Raw genomic sequence first — 20,316 nt, forward strand, 5'->3', positions numbered from 1 at the left:
GATGGCACTGTGGGCGCGCAACAGGTCATCGCTTATGTAGTGCAAGAAAACATCTGAGATTATCAAGAATTAAATATATATTAAATGTGATATTACTTTGTCTACATCGCTGAATGTGACATAACGTGCTAAGCGACTCTGTAAGGACTGTATGACACGATATCTCATGATAAACATCCGGGGTTTGTCATTGAATCCAAAATGTGACATGATATAATAAATCACGAGTCTTAACATTTCGTATCAGGAAACAATGAACAGTATCATATGCTGCCCATGAGAGGAATTCTATAAAAACACGGACCTTTGTAAAACCTGTATGATAACCGACATTATTAAACAGGTTTCGTGGGACATTAGAATTTATAACATCCTTTATATTGACAGCCTAACAAAACAAAGTCTTGATCACATTTTATCAACTTTACATCGCATAAATTCAGTCTGGCATTAAAACATTTTACAGCTTTGAACACACATCGGTACACTTTTATGATTGTGGACAAATCTGACAACAGAACTGCAAGATAACATCATAAATCCGACATTTGAGAACATGTCTGTCATCACTTTAGAAAAAACAACATTGATCGTTGTTTAAAATTATTATAAGGATCTGGTGAAGGTCCGACATTGTATCCAGGCTGTTCCAATCCCGCCATTGGCACATGCCATCGGTCTGATAACACATCAGCAACTCTGACCAAAGCGTCCCATATCTTTGTATTTGTCTGTGTTGTCCTTTTGTATGGCTGACTGGCTGGCTGACTGACGGACTGGCTGACTGGCTGGCTGACTGGCTGGCTGCTGACTGACTGGCGGGCCGTGACATTGCTCTGTGCAGTGGACACAGGACATAGTCCAACCGGTCAGGTGTTCAAAGAGATGCCCGCAGTCGGCGGTTACAGACTGGGATAAACAAACAGCGAGTCCGGCGAAGACTCGGGTGGAGAACCGACGGAGAAGTGACCGCTGTCCTCACTGCGTCGTAAGGTCGAGGTCATTTCCCCCAAGGACGGGAACTGGGGCTGGACTTTCGTGGGGTGGGTGCCCGTGACCTGCGAGGTGCCTGGAAAATCCGGAATAAACACAGAGTCATCGTTCATGTACTCCGCGAGTGTGGCGCTGTCGTCGTCGTTGTCGTCGCTGAGCAGATGCTCTTCCCTGCCACCCATATGTGAGTAGTCATGCGCTCTTTTGTTCCGGAAGTAGACGACATGGCCGTTTTGCCTGCGTTTCGGAAACTGATTATTGTCGATTGAGAAGTCCACACCAGATAACGGGTGACGAGAAGTCGGACATCTTGCCCGTCTCACTGTCCACCATCTTTGAGACCATCTTTTCTTCGCGACAGGCAAGATTCTTTACCTTGCTTGTGTCCGACCAGAAGTAGCAAGCACCGTTATCGGGGTGATCCGACACGATCGGATTTCTCAACAACTCCGTCATCTCCAAGTCTTCTGCCTCCCTTCCAGCCTCTAAGAACACGGAGTCAAGGCTGTCCGAAAGGTTCGTCGTTTTCGCTTTCAACGTTGAGTAACCGTCAGAAGTGCTCGGTCTGCCGTGCGCGCTGGGATCCGTCTCGCTAAGGATGATGGGAAGGCAACCATCGCTGTGATCACCAATCGCCTGTCTCCCGTTCATCTCAAACCCTCCGATGACAGATGGAGGTCTGGGGGGACCTCTGGGATCACATCATCTGGTGAGCACAGTCGCCATTTTTGCGGATTGTCTCCAAGTTCGACAACCTTCACCTTCGTCAGTTCGCCGGAGTTCGTGTAGCGAACACTGCCCGTTGTCCTCCTCACTGTCCGCAGTGGAGTCCGTTAGCAAGTTTGCAGGTGGACAGGTTGAAGTAGGAGACATGGGGACGTACTGCGAGAGGCTGGACATTCGCAGATATCCGTCTTTTTCTTGGATGCCGAGGCCAGGCAAGTTCAGGGACCCAGGTGAAGACAGATTTAGGTAGTGCTGGAAAAAAAAGTATATTGTGTTGTACAAGTTGCTCACGAGTCTGTATACCCAGTAGATTTTTTTTAAAAATCTCACACATACGTAGTTTATAAGTCAAAACCTTTCACTGCCATTAGTTATTGAAGTGAAGCTGGTTGTACAACAGAAGATTAGGAGAGAAGATGGACCATCCGGAAACTTTAGAGATTGCCAACTTCACAATGACTCCCTTTATGTTAAAGGAACATAATATTATCAATATTTTATTGTAAGAAAACATTATATTCTTGGCAAATCTAATAAACCAATGCAACAGGCAGACCTGGGGAGGTAGGGCTACTTTTTAAAATTGTAAGTTTAACGCTCCTGTGAAGTAGTGGAAGAAGAAGGAAGACAGGTGCTCGGGGATGAGAGAGATGTACCTGTGTGGCGCTGGTCTCCAGGAAGGCGGCCATGACCGGTACCAGTTGGCTGAAGGAGGGTCTCTGCAGGGGGTCTGCGTGCCACGTCTGCCTCATGACGGCGTAACTGTCCAGTACATCAGGTGACATCACGTGACATCAGCCATTGTGCCCTTTGCCCTTCTCCCCTTCCCTCCTCACCCGCCCTAAAAAGGCTAAAGCAACTTCCCCACCACCCTCCCCAAAAAATCTCTCCACCACCCCAATAATCAGAAAATGCCTCATACATCAACATCAACATCAACACCAACACCATTAACACCCTTACACAGCAATAAAACTGTTTAACCCTCACAACTATTTCTGTCAGATGCTGGATACATTTATAGATGTCCCCGTTGAGCCGACCCTCACTTCCTCACCCTCTAACTTCAAAAATCATCATACACTTTTTAAACATTTTATTTACGGGAATTCGATACAAACGACTACAGCAAACACACAAATAGGGGTTCACCCTACACTTTCTCGTACCCTCCAGTCCGTCGGGTTTGTCGTAGGTGTTCTACCTCTGACCCTGAACTCGTTTTCGACCAGATTTTTTGGCCTGCCCCTGGCAAAGTTTATCGAATCTATTGGAGTTGTTACTTCCTGCTTCAATGCACCCACTGGCCTGCACCTCCGGGTGCACGAGCAGGTGACATTTAAACGACCCCGCGGTACGTTCCCGGACCAGACAAAGGGTGCATTCAAAATATCCTCAGTCACCGCTGATCACTTGTCAGTCATCTGATAATTATCAACTGATAATACTAACTTGGAGAGCTTCCTCTTTACACGTACATCAACTAATATCCTAGTGTGCATGAAGTGTACAGAGAGGCCGACATGGCGACAGAGCCAAGACAGTTGAGATAAAAGTGGAAATAGCCATGGAAATGAGTCTAAGTAAGGAAGTCTAGCGGGTAGGGGCCGGGTGTACAGTCGGTTTAGAGGGATTCGAACACCTAAATTACTAACAGTTTCGAATCATCTCAACTGCCAAAATGCAGCTGGTGCGACTGTGATTCCCGGCCCCAGGACTGATGGGGTACTCACAGCTCCGCAGGGGCCAGCTTGGGCGTTGCCATGCGATACCCGCATTCCAGGAGGTCCAGAAAGTCACTGGTAGCTGTGTCCACACCTGGATACGGGTTGCCACCTGGTGAACAGTGAAGGTACATCGCTGAGGTTTTCAATGCTGATAAGGGTTTTGGTGGGTGAGAGGGTCAGTGGGGCTCAACCGTTGATGATCTGAGCTCAGAGTCGTCTATTTCTCCATTTTTACTGATTTCTTCCAAACTTTTTCACTGATGCTATTATATTACAAGGCTACTGACAAACATTTATTTCCTCAAACTGATTGTACCCGCTGAGTAATTAATAAACAGACCATGGCTGGTATGGCTGGACGGCGACTAGCCCTATTATTATTCCCACAACACGATGCTGTTCTAGCCTGCCACTCTATGTTATAAACTGTCAACCTTCCTTGCTTTTTGTTTGTAACTGATTTCGTTCTGATTTCAGAACTGAGGATGCAGATGTCACTGATTATGTTCCACACTGGTTTATATGGCATTATGCGTAGTGAGAAGGGCTTCAACGATTTATATTACAGCGCGCTCAGGCTGTCTGGTAGTTCGAAATCAGATACTTTACACCATCAGTCATCATTCATGTTATCTATATATCATCGAAAACAGATGATTAGTCATACGAAACTTGCAGCTATACATAATGTACCCAGTGAATCTTGCTGTTCGGAGATTAGATACATTCGTGAATAATCACACATGATATAATAATGGGGGGAGAGGGCAGGGAGGAGACCTCCCTTGACTATATGGGTGAAAAACTATAGACACGAGGATCGACGAAACTTACTCACCTAGGGAAAACAATTCCCAGAGGAAAATTCCGAAAGACCATCTGTTGGACACAAAAACACGAAAGCGAAATTGAGTGATAAGTTTTTGTTTGTAATTTTTACTGAAACAGGATATGTGAGCACGTGTGGCAGCTGTTTCTATTTATAGCATCTTGCGTCAGGCAAGGGGTCGCGAGGTGGGATTCGTGTTTTCGTGACATCCCTCGTTCTGCTGCTAAACAACATTTCCTTTTCTTGGTTTGTGTCCTCTCCTCGTCCTGTGGTCTAAATAACTAGAGGATGGGGCAGGCAGGGCTTCTGCTAAGGCTTTCTTTGGGAGGGGGATGTTCAGCAACTACAAGCATCTGTGATGAGCTTATGCTCACTGTACTTGGGGTGCTCACTTTCTTTCGATTCTGAGACAGATTTAACCACGCTGTCAACGACAGGATATAAGTTAATGGAATCTTCCCGGTAGGGAAAAAAAAAACAAAACAAAAACAAAAAAACCTCAGTGCAAGGGAAGTAACTCTCACCTTGTAGGCAGACGACACTAGATTGGGCTACGATGCTCAGACACTGAACCCCTGGGACCCCATTGACGAACAGCCTCCGAACTTTTAATGCCGTAAGCAGAAGCCCTGGGCAGGATATTGGGGTGACCGTTGCAGAGTGCCAGACTGAACCACCCCGCTTGCTCCACCTGACCACAATGGTGTTTCACAGGTACAGCCTCCACCTAAAGTAGACGAGATTAACCACTCACACATCGCTCTTGGTGGTGTACAGCCCATGGGTCAGTGACTCCAGCGCCATCCACTTGATGGGAACAGGGCCCTGCATCCACATGAAAAATAAATAAAGGGAGTGAACGCTGTTAGCAAGAAAATCTCAACGATCACAGCTGGTGAGAAAACAGGAAAGTCACTTCTACTGACTCAGTATTGACTCAAATATTCCTCTCATTATGCTAGTAATTCTACAGGTGCTCATAGTTTGACTATCCAGACATTACATTTCATTTCATCGGCTCTTACAGGTTGCGTCTACAAGTTTTAGCATTTTTGAAAAAAGGTTTTGGGATTTTTTTCAGGGTTTATATCTGTTTCTTTCAAATCAGATGAATTTTTTGGTGCATCTAAACTTAATTCTCTGTGGACGTAACTTGAGTTTGTGTATGAGCTTAACTTTATATTGTATGATATGGTATTTGTATGTGTATCATTTTAACGTGTATACTTATCTTTCACTTGGGGGAGTGATCATTAGCATCAGATAAACCGAGTAAAAATAGAGAAGGACAATTACGATCACGCACAGTGTGTGTTTGTGTGTGTGTGTGTGTAATGAGTAGGGGGGTGAGTAATGTCATGTGTTTATCCGTTTGGATGTTGGGCGCTGGGTGGGTGTGGGGTAGGAGGCTCCTTACTTCTCGCTTCTTGTAGTACTTGGCGTTGCGGTAGACGTCCCTGGCCAGCCCGAAGTCGCAGATCTTGACTACGTTGTTTGCCGTCAGCAGCACGTTGCGCGCTGCCAGGTCACGGTGGACGTACTGCGACAAGAGCAGGTCACAATGGTTAGTCCTACATTTGCTAAGACCACCGGCTACTTGGTGTCGATCTTGCACGATCAGCCACACCTACTGCTGTCGTTCGTCTTACCTTCTGGAGGCCAGGTACTCCATGCCTCGGCACACCTGGAAGGCCCAGCAGAGAAGGTTGGTGATCGTCAGGGGAGGGCCGGCTGGCTCCATTCCCTGGTTGACGTAGTTGGCTCTCGGCGACCCTCTGCTGACCGGTCCATATCGCTTGGTCTCCTGGGGTTTGGGCTTATTCTTGATAAGTTTGATGTCTGGGATATCCCGCAAGGAATTCTTGTTCTTCAGCAGATAGTTTTGCAGGCATCCAAATGGACAGTACTCCACGATGATGCTCAGTTTGCCTACAAACAGTGAGTGATGGACCTGTAACCTGATTCACTGGTGTCGGAGGGACTTCAAGCAAGCACAGAGAGCAGTAATGAATGAAGTACTCGTGATGCGTTTTAAAAGTGAATTATATAGCTATTCATTTGCGATAAAATTGAGAATAGAGTCAATTCTGTCAACACACTCTCTTTCTCTTTTATATATTTCCACCTTCTCTATCTGTGTGAGTGCGTGCGTGCGCGCTCGTATGTGTATGTTTGCATGACATGTCTATGTCTACCTCTTTGTCTTTCTCGGGACCACGCCTGTCAAACCTCGATTCCTCTTCCCACCCACTGGTTACAAAAAAAAGAGCCGTTGTCTCCAGGTTCTTCCCTGGACTAACGGAAGAGCAGGTGCACTCACCATAGCGAAGATCCTTAGTGACCGCCCCCAGAAGGTTGACAATGTTGAGGTGATGTCCGATGTGAATCAGGATCTTTAGTTCAGACACCAGTGCCATCATCTGTTCTTTGTTTGTGCAGTCTGATGTTGACAGGGAACACGTAATCATCAACTTTACTTTATTGTTTAGCTAACGTTTAAAAAGTTTTTTCTTTGGTGCCATATTAATATGATGATAATAATAATCATCATCATTAATCATCACCAATCATCATCAATCATCAATCATCATCATCATCATCATCATCATCATCGTTCTAAGCGGAGAACTTTTGATGATGAGGGCATAACTTGTACAATCGACTTTATATGCGCAGTCAATGAAAGCTCCTTTACATAATTTTCTTCTCAGGACATCATCTGAAGGTTTACCTGCTCGGCCTTACCTTTGACAACCTTGACCGCCACAGTGATGACGTCATTTGAGCCCCCGATGCCAACGGCCTCTGCCTTGACCACGCGACCGAACGCACCTTGACCCAAAATCATTCCTGCGAAAACAAGTTCATCATGTTAAGGTAGGAGCAGCTACATTGTGTAGAGTACACTTGTTTGTGTCAAGGAGAGTAGAGGTGTTTAGTGTCACGGTTATTACCTGTTGTGTGTCAGTGTGAACACACTTGCATCGCTTGTGTCTTCACAGCTTAGTGTTAATGAAAGTCATCCCAGCACAACATCACATACCTGACGGTTAATGCACGAGATTAAACTGACCCCGGCATCATGTCCCAGTCCTTAGAAGGGTAGATTAAAGTGTCCCCACACCCCTCCCAGCATCTTGTCAGTCATTAGAGCCACCAGCTTAAAGTGACAAAAGCCGACTTATTTAGAGTGGAATCCATCATGCCAGGTTCAAGACAACATCATGTCAAACTCAGCAACACCTCAATGTACAATGAAAGGATTGAGGTAAACTTTAGGGATGACCTTTCATCAACATCGAATTACAGGCCAAAATCAGTGAAAACAACTTTAAATGCTCGGTATCATCTGTCAGTTTTGTGGGCTAGATAGTGTTCATGTTATTTTGGTCTTTTTCGTTTTCGTTTTATTCTAGACTGGCTTTGAACTGTCAGGTGAGCAAGTGTCGCCTGCTACTTCAGTTTCTTTCAACTGTTCCGCTAAAACCTTCGAGATACCGAGCAGCCAGTAAGTGGTGGGCTGTCGCAAGACCATGTGTCTAACTGGATCACTCATTCCTAATCTTGTTTGAAGTGGGTTATCTTTTAAAGCTGTTTACAATCAAATAAGAAGTTCGTAAATACACTTTTGATTAATACCAAAACAACAAAGGGAGGTCATTGACGCTGTATATCAAAATAAGAAAATAATATCTTTGCCTCGGACATTGAGGTGTTTGTGTGTGTGTGAGAGAGAGAATGCAGGGGAGCAAAGAAAGAAAGAGATAACTGGAGAAAAGTAACTCTAACCCATTCGCAGGCGCTCTTCGGGAAACTCCCACTTAGGGTCGTAAGGGACACAACCCGTTTGTTCGTCGATGGGTAACTCTGGATTGTAGTCCCCTTGCGACTGGCTGAGGAATTTCTCGACTTCTTCATGCTGTAACACACACACGAGCGCGCACACCGCCACACCAGTTCGCATGAATTCATCCTTGAATGTAAGCACATTTATTACACATGTTTATGCTACATACGTGTTCACACACCTCGCCTGCTTACGCCCGGAGTATATGTACCATAATAAAGTGCTCCTTTGATAAACAAAAAGTAAAGAAATGGTTCCTTTTGTCTGGAAGCAAGAATTTTTAGACTTAACAATTCTGTATTTGCCCTTTGTGTGCATACAATATTAATGTTCTTCCAGATTTGACTACGACAGTGTCAAGATTAATTGTTTGGTCTGTGGTGTCCACAGCAGCCAAATGTATTACTATACTTTTCCATACTGTACCAGCTGTCGAACGAAGGATGATACTAAATTCGAATGTATTTATGATTATTACTATCTATAAATAGCAAATCAGAAAGATAGGGAGGAATAAAAACTTTAAAATCAAACCTAAAATAAAAACAAAACAAAGAACATAATCAAAAAAGCAGCCGAAGTCAGGACAGAAAACCAACGTCTTTCACTCCAGCAACCTACCCCGAAAAAAAAGGGGAGAAACTGAAACAATATTCAGTTTTCTGTGAAGGCCAAAAGCAAAATTTTTGAGCTGAGAGTGATAATGCTCACATAATTTTCACCTTTACGCAAAGAAAGGAAATGCATTATATCCTATACATATAGTTTTAACTGCATTTACATCACAATTGTTCTGTAATAAATTTTAAACTCTATGAAAAGGAAGCTTGTCACAGGTAAAGTGAATTTACTGTTTGATAAACTAGTTTAAAAAGTGCAAAACTTTTTTTTTTTTTTTGTAATTAAGACAAATTTATCTGGTAAATATTCTGTTTTATGCGACAAGATTTTGCTTTCTTCCCACGAACTAAACCCAACACAAAAATAAATGAAGAAAAAGTTCTGTTGGCATTGCCGATGTTTGCAAGCCTTGAGTACTTTCCAACTTACATCATACTTCTTCCTCTTTAGCATTTTACAGCCCACGATAATCGTGACGACAACAAGGAAGAGAACTATGAAACATGTGATGGCTGCGATGTAGACTGTTGTCAGACTTTTTCGGGCAGTTGATTCTGCAAATAATAGGATGAAGAAGAAAAGAATGAATAAATGAATAAATGAAACCGCAGAAGTCGCAGGGCTAGTAAAAAGAAACAAAACTATGCTTCGTTATCAAATGGTAATTTTCTTAATTTTTGATGGTATTGCTGGTAGGTATTTTTTGAAGAATTATTTCTTTTTTTTTTTTTTTTCGTGTTTCACATTTACTTACAACACATTAAATTAATGGGAGAAGCGGTCACACCTGGTTTGTCGCCAGCTGTTGCACTCTCATGCTGACCTTCGACCTCCAGCCGAAAGAAGAGATACTGCGGCTGAAGGTGATCGCTGAGGGCCTGGCAAGCGAACCTTCCCGTCAGCCCGCGCACGATGAACCCGCGCCAGGGGTCATAGTGCACGAACTCAACTCGCGTGACGTTCTCCATCGGGTCGCCCCATGTGACGTTGTCCTGCGATGTCAACGTGGACCGGCGGCAGGGACTCGGACGAGTTTGATGCTGGCCTTCTGGTGGCACGCGACACACGGCAGTAGCATGGGTTCTCCAGACGGCGCGCGCACCACGTTCTCCTGCGTCACTTCCTCGGCGGACTGGACCAACAGCTGATCGGAGTCTGATGAGGGCAAACATGTAATAGCGCCATAATATTTCCCGTTATTTATTATAACTCTTTTTAAGCAGTCCTTACTAAGCTCCTGACCAAAAAAAAAAAGTTCCTAAGACTTATAGAGGGAGGACAGTTGTTTTTATTTTTCGAGAAAAAAATCTGAACAGCAAGAATAGCGGTGCATTTAAAAGCCAAATGGAGATTCTTTAGTAGTAGTTTACAAATCAAAGACAATACTAAACACCAATGAAAAATAATTGCGTCAGGAAGTAGTGCAGGGCCAGTGCGGTGTGGATACAGGGGCAGTGGTGGTAAGTGGCTCAACATGTCAAATGGAATTCGGAGCCCAGTTGTCTCCTGCCGTTTACTTTCAGGGACAAACCAGGTCTCTTTTTCATGACCAAAGAAAAGGACTGGACAATTGTCTGCCTCCTCTGGAGTTACTTACTCCTGATAAATATGTCCACCACGTCGGGGCTGAAGGACTCGTGACGTTACGTCCGGAACTCGCTCCGGTTGCATCGGAGATTGCACTGTCGTTGCTGCTGACAGAGGTTCTGCACACGTAACGGCCGGCCTGTGCACAGGTGATGTTGTGCACGTGCAGGATGCGCCGGTAGATTTGCTTGGATTCCACGATCTTGAGAGGGCCGCTGATGACATAAGACTGCCCGAGGTCGCCGGACTGCACCTGCAACTGGCCATCATCATCATCATCATCATCATCGTTGTCGTCGTCTTAATTTTTAGTCTTCATTAAAGTCATTCTGCTCGTTGTCATTATCATTATCGACATTTTTGTCGTCATACTCCTTCTCGTCATTGTCGTCGCCTTCGCCTTTGTCGTCGAAAGCTACTGAAATAAAGTTCCTTCCTGACATCGGTTAAGCTTTCTAGACCCACAAGTTGCCTGGAAAATACAGGTTGATACTATTATTGTTGCTGTTAGTAGAGATTTCAAATCACAAACGTATTCTGGGGTCAGAAATGATTTCTTCATGTTTATAATTCCCCAAAGCCTTACCGACATAGTAACACATGGTGGGCGAACAATTACTAAGCTACTGTGCTACCTTTGCAAGAGTTGTATCTATTTCTAAATTTCTTTATTTTATTATTTCCTGCCAAATTCTTGCTATTTTATTTTCTTAGCCTTCGTATAAATATTTTTTCGGAAGCTTTATACAGCTTAATACAGAAGGAGGGGAGTGTCATGTCAACCTTTATCTATCTGTTATTATTATTTTTTTTTTTTTTTTTAACCTCTTCGTCTTTTGGTCGAATCCATTCAATGGGAGCCACGCCGACGCACGTGATGTTGAGGTCAATGCCCTTTTTTAGAAGCAGCGGCGCCTTCTTCTCCAAAAGAATGAGAGGGTCAGAACCTGACCAGACAGACAGGTGATCGGACAGACAAAATAAAAACCGGCTTCATAACCACTTAACCGTTAACATAGTTTCCTACACTAACGGATAAAAATAATTATAATCACATCTGGCTGGAAGTAAAACGAAAGATGTAAAAAAAAGTAATTAATAATAAATCTGGCTGGAGGACGTCGTAATCACATGGAGTCATAATCCATCATCTGCAGTTTTCATGATTAAAAGTATGGAGCAACCTTTTTGTGCTGCTGGATGGCCGTCTCTTCTTATCCTAGAAAGTTCTAACTGAACAACAGGTAGCAATCATGTCCGTTAGACTTTCATATACGCATTGACTGATCCGACCGACACCGACAACGAGATTTACTTTAAACAGAAATTTATTTTTCTCGCTACAAACAATCTCTGTCGACCCAAAGGTCTGCTCAGGTGTGTGTATAACGGAGCATCTAAAATAAACGATTGTTTTCGAATCGCTGGTGACTTAGACTAAGATGTAAGAGAAATGTGTTCTTTAACTCTAGTCCTACATATCTGCGTGCCTGCATAAGTAACAGGTGTGTGTGTATGTGTGGTGCCTTACCGACTACAAACACGCTCTCTGGACTGCCTTCTATCTGTTGGTCGTTGGCGATCTTCACAAAGCAGCGGTACTGCCCACTGTCCTCTGTCATTGCATTTTGTACGGTCAGTTCTGAGGTCAGCCGATAACCCTGGCCAGACTCCAGCTCTTCCTCTTCATTAATCTGATTTTGCACCTCAGAAAAGTCCTGCCAAACAACCAAACAACCGCGATCATGCACATTCCCTCGCGCGCGCGCGCACACACACAGAAGGAGAGATGATCTGCGTGTTTGTCTGTATGTATATGTGTTCAAGACAAAGTGAGAAATTACAGCTGGGATGTTTTACAAGGATTCATACCTTGCCGTTAAAAGGTTTGTGCTGGAGATTCATGTAGTACTGACTAGACGAAATCAGTTCGCACCCTAAAGTAAGTTTGTCACCTCGTCTGACCACACGGCTCCTCACAATCAGTCGGGGCTTGACTGAAAATGAAATCGCATGACACAGCTTACAGGTTCATACATATACTGCTCAGAATTTTAAATTTTTTAAAAAACCTAGATGTTGCTTTCTATTTTTAAACCCAAGAAAAGGTAATAGAAACTCAGACTGAAAGGGAAAATCAAAGATCATCATCAGTCAACACCTTCAAGCTCTACTTACTTTCTTCCGCCGACCAGCAGGCGTTGAGACCGAAGACTATGACCAAAAAAATCCATCTTTGGCAGGAACTGCGGGCCATGACAGCAAAAAATACAATGCTCAACAGTTATAATAATAACAATGATCAGAGCTTGTAATTCTTGCCTGTTTCCGCAGGGAGCTGCTAAACACCTTTTTTTAAGTGGACAGTTTGTGTTCAATGTTTGATGTCAAAGACACCCTTCCGCTGGCAACTGATTCAAGAAATAGAAGTGCCGGGAACTTGGGAGCTTTTCCACGTTTTCAGGCTGACAGTCTTGAGAAGCTCGGCTGACACAGAAAGAGATTCCCAGTTTTATGTCACAGACCTGGCTGACTATCCTCACCACATGGCACATCTTCCTGATATAGCGAGGAGAAGTAGGAGTCTTCCTGACGATAGGATCTTGTCCTCATCGCGCGCGTGCATGCTGGCGCAGAGGTGCTCGAACCTGTGCCTGCTCCTGTCCGGCTCCACAGATGCAGCCAGTGAGCCACAGGCTCATACAACGTCATCCAGACATCACCAGTGGGTTGCAGGACCTCTCCATCCTGGGATTAAGGACACCGATGGAAAGGGGATTAAGGGCACGCGGTTCATTAGACTTGCTGACAAGAGAGCTCGTTTCCGGTTCGAGGAGACGACAGCACCACCCGTGCTCGGTGATCTGACTAGGGGTCTGTTGACCGAGTCGCCTCGGTGGTAAGGATATACTCGGAATTTTCAAGTACGGGATGTGTGTGCGAGTTGTGATTAAACAAGATCATCTGCCCTCGGTTTTGCCATGAGGTCTGCCGGAGTCACTTTGAGTGAGCTGGAGGAGAATGGACTGTCGAGGCACAACTGTGACAAGCAGGTTCAAAATTAAAATAATATCTAATTTCTCGGGATCACCGATGGTGCAGAATACACGAAGAGAATCTTCACTTCCGGTGTCAACGCTTTAGTGTGTGATTGTGCAGAGAGGACTGTTTAAGGGAGACTTGGCCCCATAGCCTTTGATTGGAGAGTAAGAACAACATGCATGGGTCGTAGCCTAGAGGTTGGTGTGTTCGAATTAGAGCCAGGTCGCTGGGTCAAGCCTTACGCAGGTTTCCTGTGATAGGATTATCCCTCCCTGTCCATCTCTCAGGGATCAGAGAAAGTCAGTCGATCCTTGACCGACACCTGTTGTTGGGGGGAGCACATGAATAGACGGGACAGCTGACAGGCCCGCTACTCTTGCCATTTTGGGCGATAGTAAGCAGGTCCTGGCCCTGTACGGGACGACCAGTCCAGTCTTTAACAATAAGGGAAATAAAAGACGGCGACAGAAGAGTGTTGATCTCTGCCCCCAGCACAAGGGGACTTGGTGTCAAGTGCAGAACAAGCAGTTTAGTTACAGCCATCCTTGACTCGAAACATTCTGCACCTGACCCCTGACCTAGTCCGCCGTGGACATGAGGTTCAAAGTGGCTGTTGATCATGTTAACGATAATCCATCTTGCTTTCTCATGCTCGCAGTCCTCATGTAAACATCCAACAATAAAGATTTTGCTCTGTAGTTTTTAGATCCAACATGAACATGTTTGTAATTTTTTGCTGTTGATATCTAATATTATTTTGTACATATATGTAATAATGATTTTCGTCTGCAATATTTGATTGTTGCTACTTTTTATGTAATACACATCAGGCGTCAGTAAATGCCTGCTTTATGTGACGTGTACATGCTATCCTTGGTGGCAGACGTCTTAAAACGACCAAGAGCATCCTCTCCCTTTCTCTCCCACTAACAGTGGATAAACGGAGATATTTCTGAAATAATTTAATGACCAGCTGCCCACTGACACACTAGGACAAATATTGCTACTATGTTGCTTTTTGACGATGATATCATCACAAATAGTTCATGATTTGCTTGCGTACAGCCATATCGATTACTTATCTCCAGAACTTTGCTCACACATGAGTAGACGCGCGTGCACACACATACAAACACACACACACCGAGGCACAGAATACATACACAAATGTTGCAAACCTGCTAACAGAATGATCATGTAAAATGAAATCAGATAAAATTATTGTAGTCTGCTCTTTACCGCTCCCTTCCTTACTGTCTTTATCTCTCTCTATATATATATATCCTTTCTATCTGGTTAACATTAGCGGGCAGGCTGTGTGTCTGTCCCTCTGCTGGATAAGTTTGTGGGTAGGCCATGTCCAGCGGTAATGGTGTCGGGTGCATACTGCAGATCACTGGTGATGTGACCTATAGGCCTTTCCTCTGTCACACTGGCTGTCGTGACGTTGGCAGCTTGTCGCGGAGTAACTGTTCAAACAGAACAAACGTCTTGACGAATTCTGCAAGTCGATAAAATACAGGTTAGTAAAACAAGTCCATGAAAACGAGGTTTTCACCCCTATCCGTCTGTGGCCGTTTTACACAGCCTGTCGGGTGGTAGGGTAACAGACTGGATAAACCTGCTTCATAATTAAGAACCTGAACGTTATTGTCTTGATCTTGGGCCTGGGGTGCGTTTTATAACGGATTATACTAGCAACGTGTTCTCCTACCCTATAGATCAGGGGTGGGCAATTAATTTTCCCAAGGGGCCGCATGAGAAATTGGGATGGTTTTAGAGGGCCGGACTAATATAGTTAACTCAGTTTTACCCAATACTGTATATATAGTATATATATACTGGCGGGCGGGCCGGTCAGAGACAGGAGGCGGGCCGGATGCGGCCCGCGGGCCGGCCTTTGCCCAGGTCTGCTATAGATAATAGTTGTGATACTGAGTTGTGATATCTTTAACATTGTTTAAGATTGAATTTGTATTTTTGTCACAATCTGTCGTCTGTTGCCGCAGAAATGGACCAGAGATACAGACCTACATCCAGTGTATGTACCTGTCTACCCCAAAGGTAGATCTTTCAGTCCATAAGGAACCTCCTGGGATCGCAACTTTGGAGGGGTTCTTGCAGGGTTTCTGGGAACCTCCGAGATTTGGGTCATTTTAAGCTGTGCTTTTGATATATTTTTGCATCTAAGGCAACTTCCCTCCAATCCGTAGCCGCGAAGCAAAATCTCAACAACAAAAAAAAGATACGGCTAAGAACAATCGCAAACCGAAGTACCCTCCCCCCCCCCACACACACACGCCCCTTTTCCCCGGATGACGTACCGGTCACTCTCATTGGTCTGCTCCATAACTTCACATTCTTCTCCAGACGCTGGACCCAGCAGCGAATCAGACCGCCATGCTGCTTACCCACCACCACCTTCACGTCTCGTGATGCCATCTTGGCCATACAGGAACAGTTGACTGGCGTCGTCTCCACTACCTGGTTGTCGACGAGTGGTTGGTACACCTGCAGCGATAACCAGATAACGACAGTCATGTACCCTGTTGTGTAAACAAATACTTGTTTCCGCAAGACTGGAGGATTTTCCATCTCTTGCGAGTGTTTTTATGGCATCTACATGAAAAAGTTAATGGAGATCATGGGAAGCACTTTAACAACACATCGGTGACATTGACAACAAGCATGTGACGATTTGATAATAAAACACGCGACGACCTTTTTGTTTAATTAGTGTGACTCTTGATCCTTTGTCAGAAACAGGAACAGATTGCTTGGTCACGGTCTGATGTACAGATCGAGCCCGACCAGGGTGGAACTCTCGAGACAATAAGTGTAGAAAGTCGCCGAAAACTCAAAGACAAAAGATTGCGTCAGGGAGGATAACTTGCTTTTTCTCAAGACGGGACGAGACGTGAGAGTGATCTTTCGTGGATCCTTAGTAAGGTGTACAAAAACATTACAAATAAATTCTAGTCTTGATTCCTTGTTTTACTAAATTACTCAGCGAAAGACATGCGCGCGCAGAGTCAGTTGCCGTGACGACAAACCTTCTGGCCGTCGGGTTTGTATTCCAGCCCCATCACCAGGAACCTCGCCTTATGTTTCACGCTGCAGTGCGCGTGCAGATTGTCCCCTCAGTCAGCCGTCTGGTGAACACCCACAGCCGCAACGGCGAAGAAGACACAACTGATGACAGAACATTGACTAGTTAAAGGCTAACCCCGAGAGCGAAATTATTTACAAATGAGTAGGTTTGGTGCATTAAAAGAAATGAATTCATAAAACCAAAGCGAAAAATCGTGTTCTGTTCACGAGATATACAAGCCTTTGAACATTACAGCTCTAAGTTTGGGAACAAGGTCAAGACTTCTCCCCAATACAAGGAGACTTTTGGGGAACTTCAGAGGTTCGACCATTCGACACTTTGACCGGTTAAGAACGTTTACCTCTGATCAACACTTCTGGGCTATTGACAACCGCGTCATCCTGGCTGTTCCAAGCCCAGCAGCGATAATGGCCTGCGTGTTGCTGGGCAACTCTTTTGACATCGTATGAGGTGCTGATGAAGATTTGTTCGGTGTCAGTCATTGCTTCCTCTGCTGCGCTGCCCACCTCCTGGTATTTCTAAGGGACGGACGAAAGACAGTAATTATAGTGGGCTGACCTGTTTGTCACAATTCCTGTATAACAAAGGCAATTACTGTGATGTGAAACTCACCTTGCTCGTTACGGCAGGTGTTAAAACTGTTTTAAAGAAATCCTATTTCATTGTATGCTGTCAGCAGGAGATACAGAGGTAAAGGAAGGTTTCACACTTTAAAGGTAGTAAGAACTATGAACTATAAACGGTTTAGCGTGTCTAAGACACGGCATGTTTAAGGTATGTCCTAAACCTTTCCTTCCGCGCTTTTACCTTCCTGGAAAAATCGGGGCTGGGGGTGAGGGGTAGGAGTTATCTAGCATCAGGCCTAGGCATCTCATGCTCTGAAGTCGATTGCACGAGACAGCCATTGGGTGACCCGAAGGGCCGTGAACTGCCACGATTTATTGGAGTCGCTTGTTGAACTATATACGCCGATCAAGGGTTTCACTGTGGTTAACAGAAGAAAGAAAGACAAGAAAAAAGTGAGCAGAAAAATAAGAATAATAAACACGAGCCTGTTGTCTGGGTGGCCGCTGCTCTAACCCGATGTACAGAGATGCGGGGAAGGAGGCGGGGTATGTGAGGTTGCAGGACACCCGAAATTTCTGGCCCTGGGTCAGCCGGGTGGCAGAGACATGGAGGGAGGGAGGGGGCATGGACCACCCTCCATACCCTTTAGGCGATGAGGAGACCGTCGCTGTCGTCTTGCACAGCCAGCCTGGCATCACAAATATCACTCAAAACAAGTGTGTGCGACTCTTCAACTTGAACCTGCTTAATAACAACTGCAACATCTATTTGATTTCTGGACTGAAGTTGACAGATGCGGAAATAACTTTCACAAAATTTCATACAAAGGCTTTCATAGAGTACATGATGTAGTATTGGAGAATACAAGATCTTACACAACTACCTCCATAGAGTGTACTATAAAAGTATTGGTGAATATAAGATTTCATACAAAGGCCTTTATAAAGTGCATGACAAAAAATTGGTGAATACAAGTGGTGTCTATTACTGATGAGATGAATAGATGCTACTTACAACTTCATTTCATTCTAAGGATGATAGGTCTGGTTTGAATAAGCATTAGAACTTCTTGTTTCATCATCATCAGGATTGCAATATTCCAAAACTTTGTGCTGTGAATCTTACGGCTCTCAACTAGTGCACATTTCTTGGCATTGCAGTTTGAATGATTAACAATATTAGCCCCATTTTCTGACTTGTTTTCATCATTTTCTAGCCTTTCCATCATTTTTCGGTCATAAAAAACTACTGTTGTCAGGCCCAAGAAACCTATGCACCTAGAATTTTTTAATATTGTGTGGAACTACATCATACATCCGTTTATGATTGCACAGACACCAGCAGCAGTGGTGTGGCGACAAAGATGTTATGACAGTAATGAATGTAATGGTAACCCAATCACATTCAAGTCCACAGTCTAGAATTTAAAAAAAGAAAAGTCTGTAACTCCTTAGTATTATTAGCCACCAAGAAGCTCCTCTAAAAAATTGAAATTAAAAAAATAAACAAGAACTGAACTCCTTATCATACATACATGTTAACAGACGGGTAGCAGCAAAAAAAAGGTGCCATTAATCATATTACGGTAGACTTTTTATTTTTAAAATGCTAAAGGAAGATGAGGAAAGAAGAAGAATAGACAAAATGAAAAGAGACTAAGCTGGACGGAATGAATGAAATTTTTGGAGAAGAACAGGAACGAATTCCTTGAACCGAAAAATGACGTACCTTGCAGAAGCAGGCAGGTCAGAAGCTTTATAAAACGTGCATCCACAGCCATGGGCACGTTAGGTTAGCATCAAGAATTGCAAATGCTAACCAACCTCCTAGACAGTGTGGACCTGCACGTCTCTATGCTAAGTCCGACTTAACATGATTCTTCCTGCAGATTTCTTAATGAGCTCTTTATCCGGTTTCTCGAGGCTTCGGTGACAATTCATCCCTTTACATTGATTTTGTCAGTTGCAGAGGTCAGCCAAGTGAAGTGTTAAAGTGCATCAGAACCCTTTGGAAACTTTGGCTGAAGAGTCTTTGTCCACTCACCCTAGCGGTCCGGTGGCGCAACGGTTAGCGCCTCTCACCAATACAGTGAAGGTTGGCTGCCCAGAGTTCGTTTCTCGTCTTGGGCACGCTGTTCTTTCTCTGCACGTGGCATCTGTATACAGGGCTGGCTGCCTTGCCGTAATATAGCCTCAGTTACTGGCACGGTGTAAAACACCAATTTTCCCCCCCCCCCTCTCCCCTCCACTCAGCCTGATAGATGTCACAGGACAAAATCAGAGGTTAAAAGATGAGGGAAAAGAGAAACCCTGTAATGTCGTCTAAGAAAGCGATCAACATTCTTTGGCAACTGGTGCATATTCACAACTCTCCTCCGTTCCAGCTGCACAATCATCTCATTCATTCCAAACCTCTTGCTCCCAATTTTTTTTCTTTGAGTGGATAACTGAGGAGCGAGCCATTTCTGCCCTTTTTAATTCATTAACTCCCTTTTATATTGAAAGACTTCAACTGATTTGATGTGAGTTTAACCACAATCAAAGATAAAATTGCTAGCTCTAACAGGTTCCAACACCCCTTCCTCCCCCGCGACCTCAGCGCTATCTCCCCTTATCTTCATTGACTTTTCATTCAACAACTTCCTCTAACTAATCTCAGCTTCCAAACTGTCAATTACATTTACTGCATCTCCTAAAGCCTTTTTTCTTGTCACTCTTTTCTCTACTGTTAAATATGTTAACAAGTTGCTTTATGAATAAAGACTCTATTCGTAGACAAAAGTGTGACTGCCCAGATGAAGGATGAACGTTGACAAAACGAATACCTTACAGGAGTAAAAAGTATTGCAGTATGCACAATTTTTCATCACATTGCTACTGGTAGAATGATACAAAATATTTATGTTACAGATAAAATCTAGACGATAATGATCAACTCGTGAAATAACCAATTTACATGGAATCTCACTGGGTATTAAACTCCAAGCTGGATGCATTTTTTTTGTTCAAACATAATACAAATCTAGCGTTCCAGTAACATTTTCCTTTAGCACCTTTCCAGATAGCTGTTGGCCTGTCATTCCCCGTTGTCACACAGATAATACCCAATATTCTTTTACTGGCTCGGTCTTTATGTTTTAGAGGAACTCAAGTAATGGTGCCTATAGTTAAATGTTCAACCTTTAAAAATGGTGAAGGAAATAGGATTTCTGTTCACACTAGGCTGATTGACCTCTTTTGCAATATGTTCTGCAATGCGATTTCTA

General features: G+C 44.1%; 3 protein-coding genes across 4 annotated transcripts; all 3 read right to left on the reverse strand.

The window, feature by feature from the left end:
- Window positions 1-402: 402 nt before the first annotated feature.
- LOC112560060 (vascular endothelial growth factor receptor 3-like) lies at window positions 403-9,748 on the reverse strand. The gene is made up of 12 exons (XM_025231630.1): window positions 9,531-9,748; window positions 9,173-9,297; window positions 8,065-8,194; window positions 7,021-7,125; window positions 6,596-6,715; window positions 5,926-6,204; window positions 5,693-5,817; window positions 5,030-5,100; window positions 4,285-4,325; window positions 3,453-3,555; window positions 2,376-2,481; window positions 403-1,971 (listed from the first exon to the last, which is right to left on the reverse strand). Exons 1-12 carry the CDS (start codon window positions 9,709-9,711, stop codon window positions 1,696-1,698), a joined length of 1,662 nt encoding a protein of 553 aa, XP_025087415.1. The 5' UTR covers window positions 9,712-9,748; the 3' UTR covers window positions 403-1,695.
- An 8-nt stretch (window positions 9,749-9,756) lies between these two features.
- On the reverse strand, window positions 9,757-13,057 carry LOC112560061. 2 transcript variants are annotated; one of them, XM_025231632.1, is made up of 6 exons: window positions 12,509-13,057; window positions 12,203-12,327; window positions 11,862-12,048; window positions 11,156-11,277; window positions 10,341-10,583; window positions 9,757-9,898 (listed from the first exon to the last, which is right to left on the reverse strand). In XM_025231632.1, exons 1-6 carry the CDS (start codon window positions 12,585-12,587, stop codon window positions 9,860-9,862), a joined length of 795 nt encoding a protein of 264 aa, XP_025087417.1. In that variant the 5' UTR covers window positions 12,588-13,057; the 3' UTR covers window positions 9,757-9,859. The 2 variants fall into 2 exon arrangements, with proteins under 2 accessions (XP_025087417.1, XP_025087416.1); XM_025231631.1 differs by having other exon boundaries at window positions 10,341-10,589; window positions 12,509-13,052.
- Window positions 13,058-14,317: 1,260 nt separating this feature from the next.
- Window positions 14,318-17,001, reverse strand: LOC112560063. The gene is made up of 4 exons (XM_025231636.1): window positions 16,825-17,001; window positions 16,426-16,564; window positions 15,697-15,883; window positions 14,318-14,841 (listed from the first exon to the last, which is right to left on the reverse strand). The coding sequence occupies exons 2-4, from the start codon at window positions 16,456-16,458 to the stop codon at window positions 14,675-14,677; spliced, it is 387 nt and encodes a 128-aa protein (XP_025087421.1). The 5' UTR covers window positions 16,459-16,564; window positions 16,825-17,001; the 3' UTR covers window positions 14,318-14,674.
- Window positions 17,002-20,316: the final 3,315 nt, after the last annotated feature.

This window comes from Pomacea canaliculata, linkage group LG3 (genome assembly GCF_003073045.1).
Source record: "Pomacea canaliculata isolate SZHN2017 linkage group LG3, ASM307304v1, whole genome shotgun sequence".
NCBI classification, from domain to species: domain Eukaryota; kingdom Metazoa; phylum Mollusca; class Gastropoda; order Architaenioglossa; family Ampullariidae; genus Pomacea; species Pomacea canaliculata.

Coding starts and splice junctions, on each gene's coding strand:
- LOC112560060 (XM_025231630.1), bottom strand. CDS start 9,711: ATGGAGAACGTCACGCGAGTTGAGTTCGTGCACTATGACCCCTGGCGC. Junction 8,195..9,172: donor TAAAGAGGAAGAAGTATGAT/GTAAGTTGGAAA, acceptor TGTGTGTTACAG/CATGAAGAAGTCGAGAAATT. Junction 5,101..5,692: donor AGTACTACAAGAAGCGAGAA/GTAAGGAGCCTC, acceptor ATGTGGATGCAG/GGCCCTGTTCCCATCAAGTG.
- LOC112560061 (XM_025231631.1), bottom strand. CDS start 12,587: ATGGCCCGCAGTTCCTGCCAAAGATGGATTTTTTTGGTCATAGTCTTC. Junction 10,590..11,155: donor TTCGACCAAAAGACGAAGAG/GTTAAAAAAAAA, acceptor GATGATGGCCAG/TTGCAGGTGCAGTCCGGCGA. Junction 9,899..10,340: donor GGTGGACATATTTATCAGGA/GTAAGTAACTCC, acceptor TGCCCTCATCAG/ACTCCGATCAGCTGTTGGTC.
- LOC112560063 (XM_025231636.1), bottom strand. CDS start 16,458: ATGGGGCTGGAATACAAACCCGACGGCCAGAAG. Junction 15,884..16,425: donor ACAAACCCGACGGCCAGAAG/GTTTGTCGTCAC, acceptor TTATCGCTGCAG/GTGTACCAACCACTCGTCGA. Junction 14,842..15,696: donor CAGACCAATGAGAGTGACCG/GTACGTCATCCG, acceptor CTGTTTGAACAG/TTACTCCGCGACAAGCTGCC.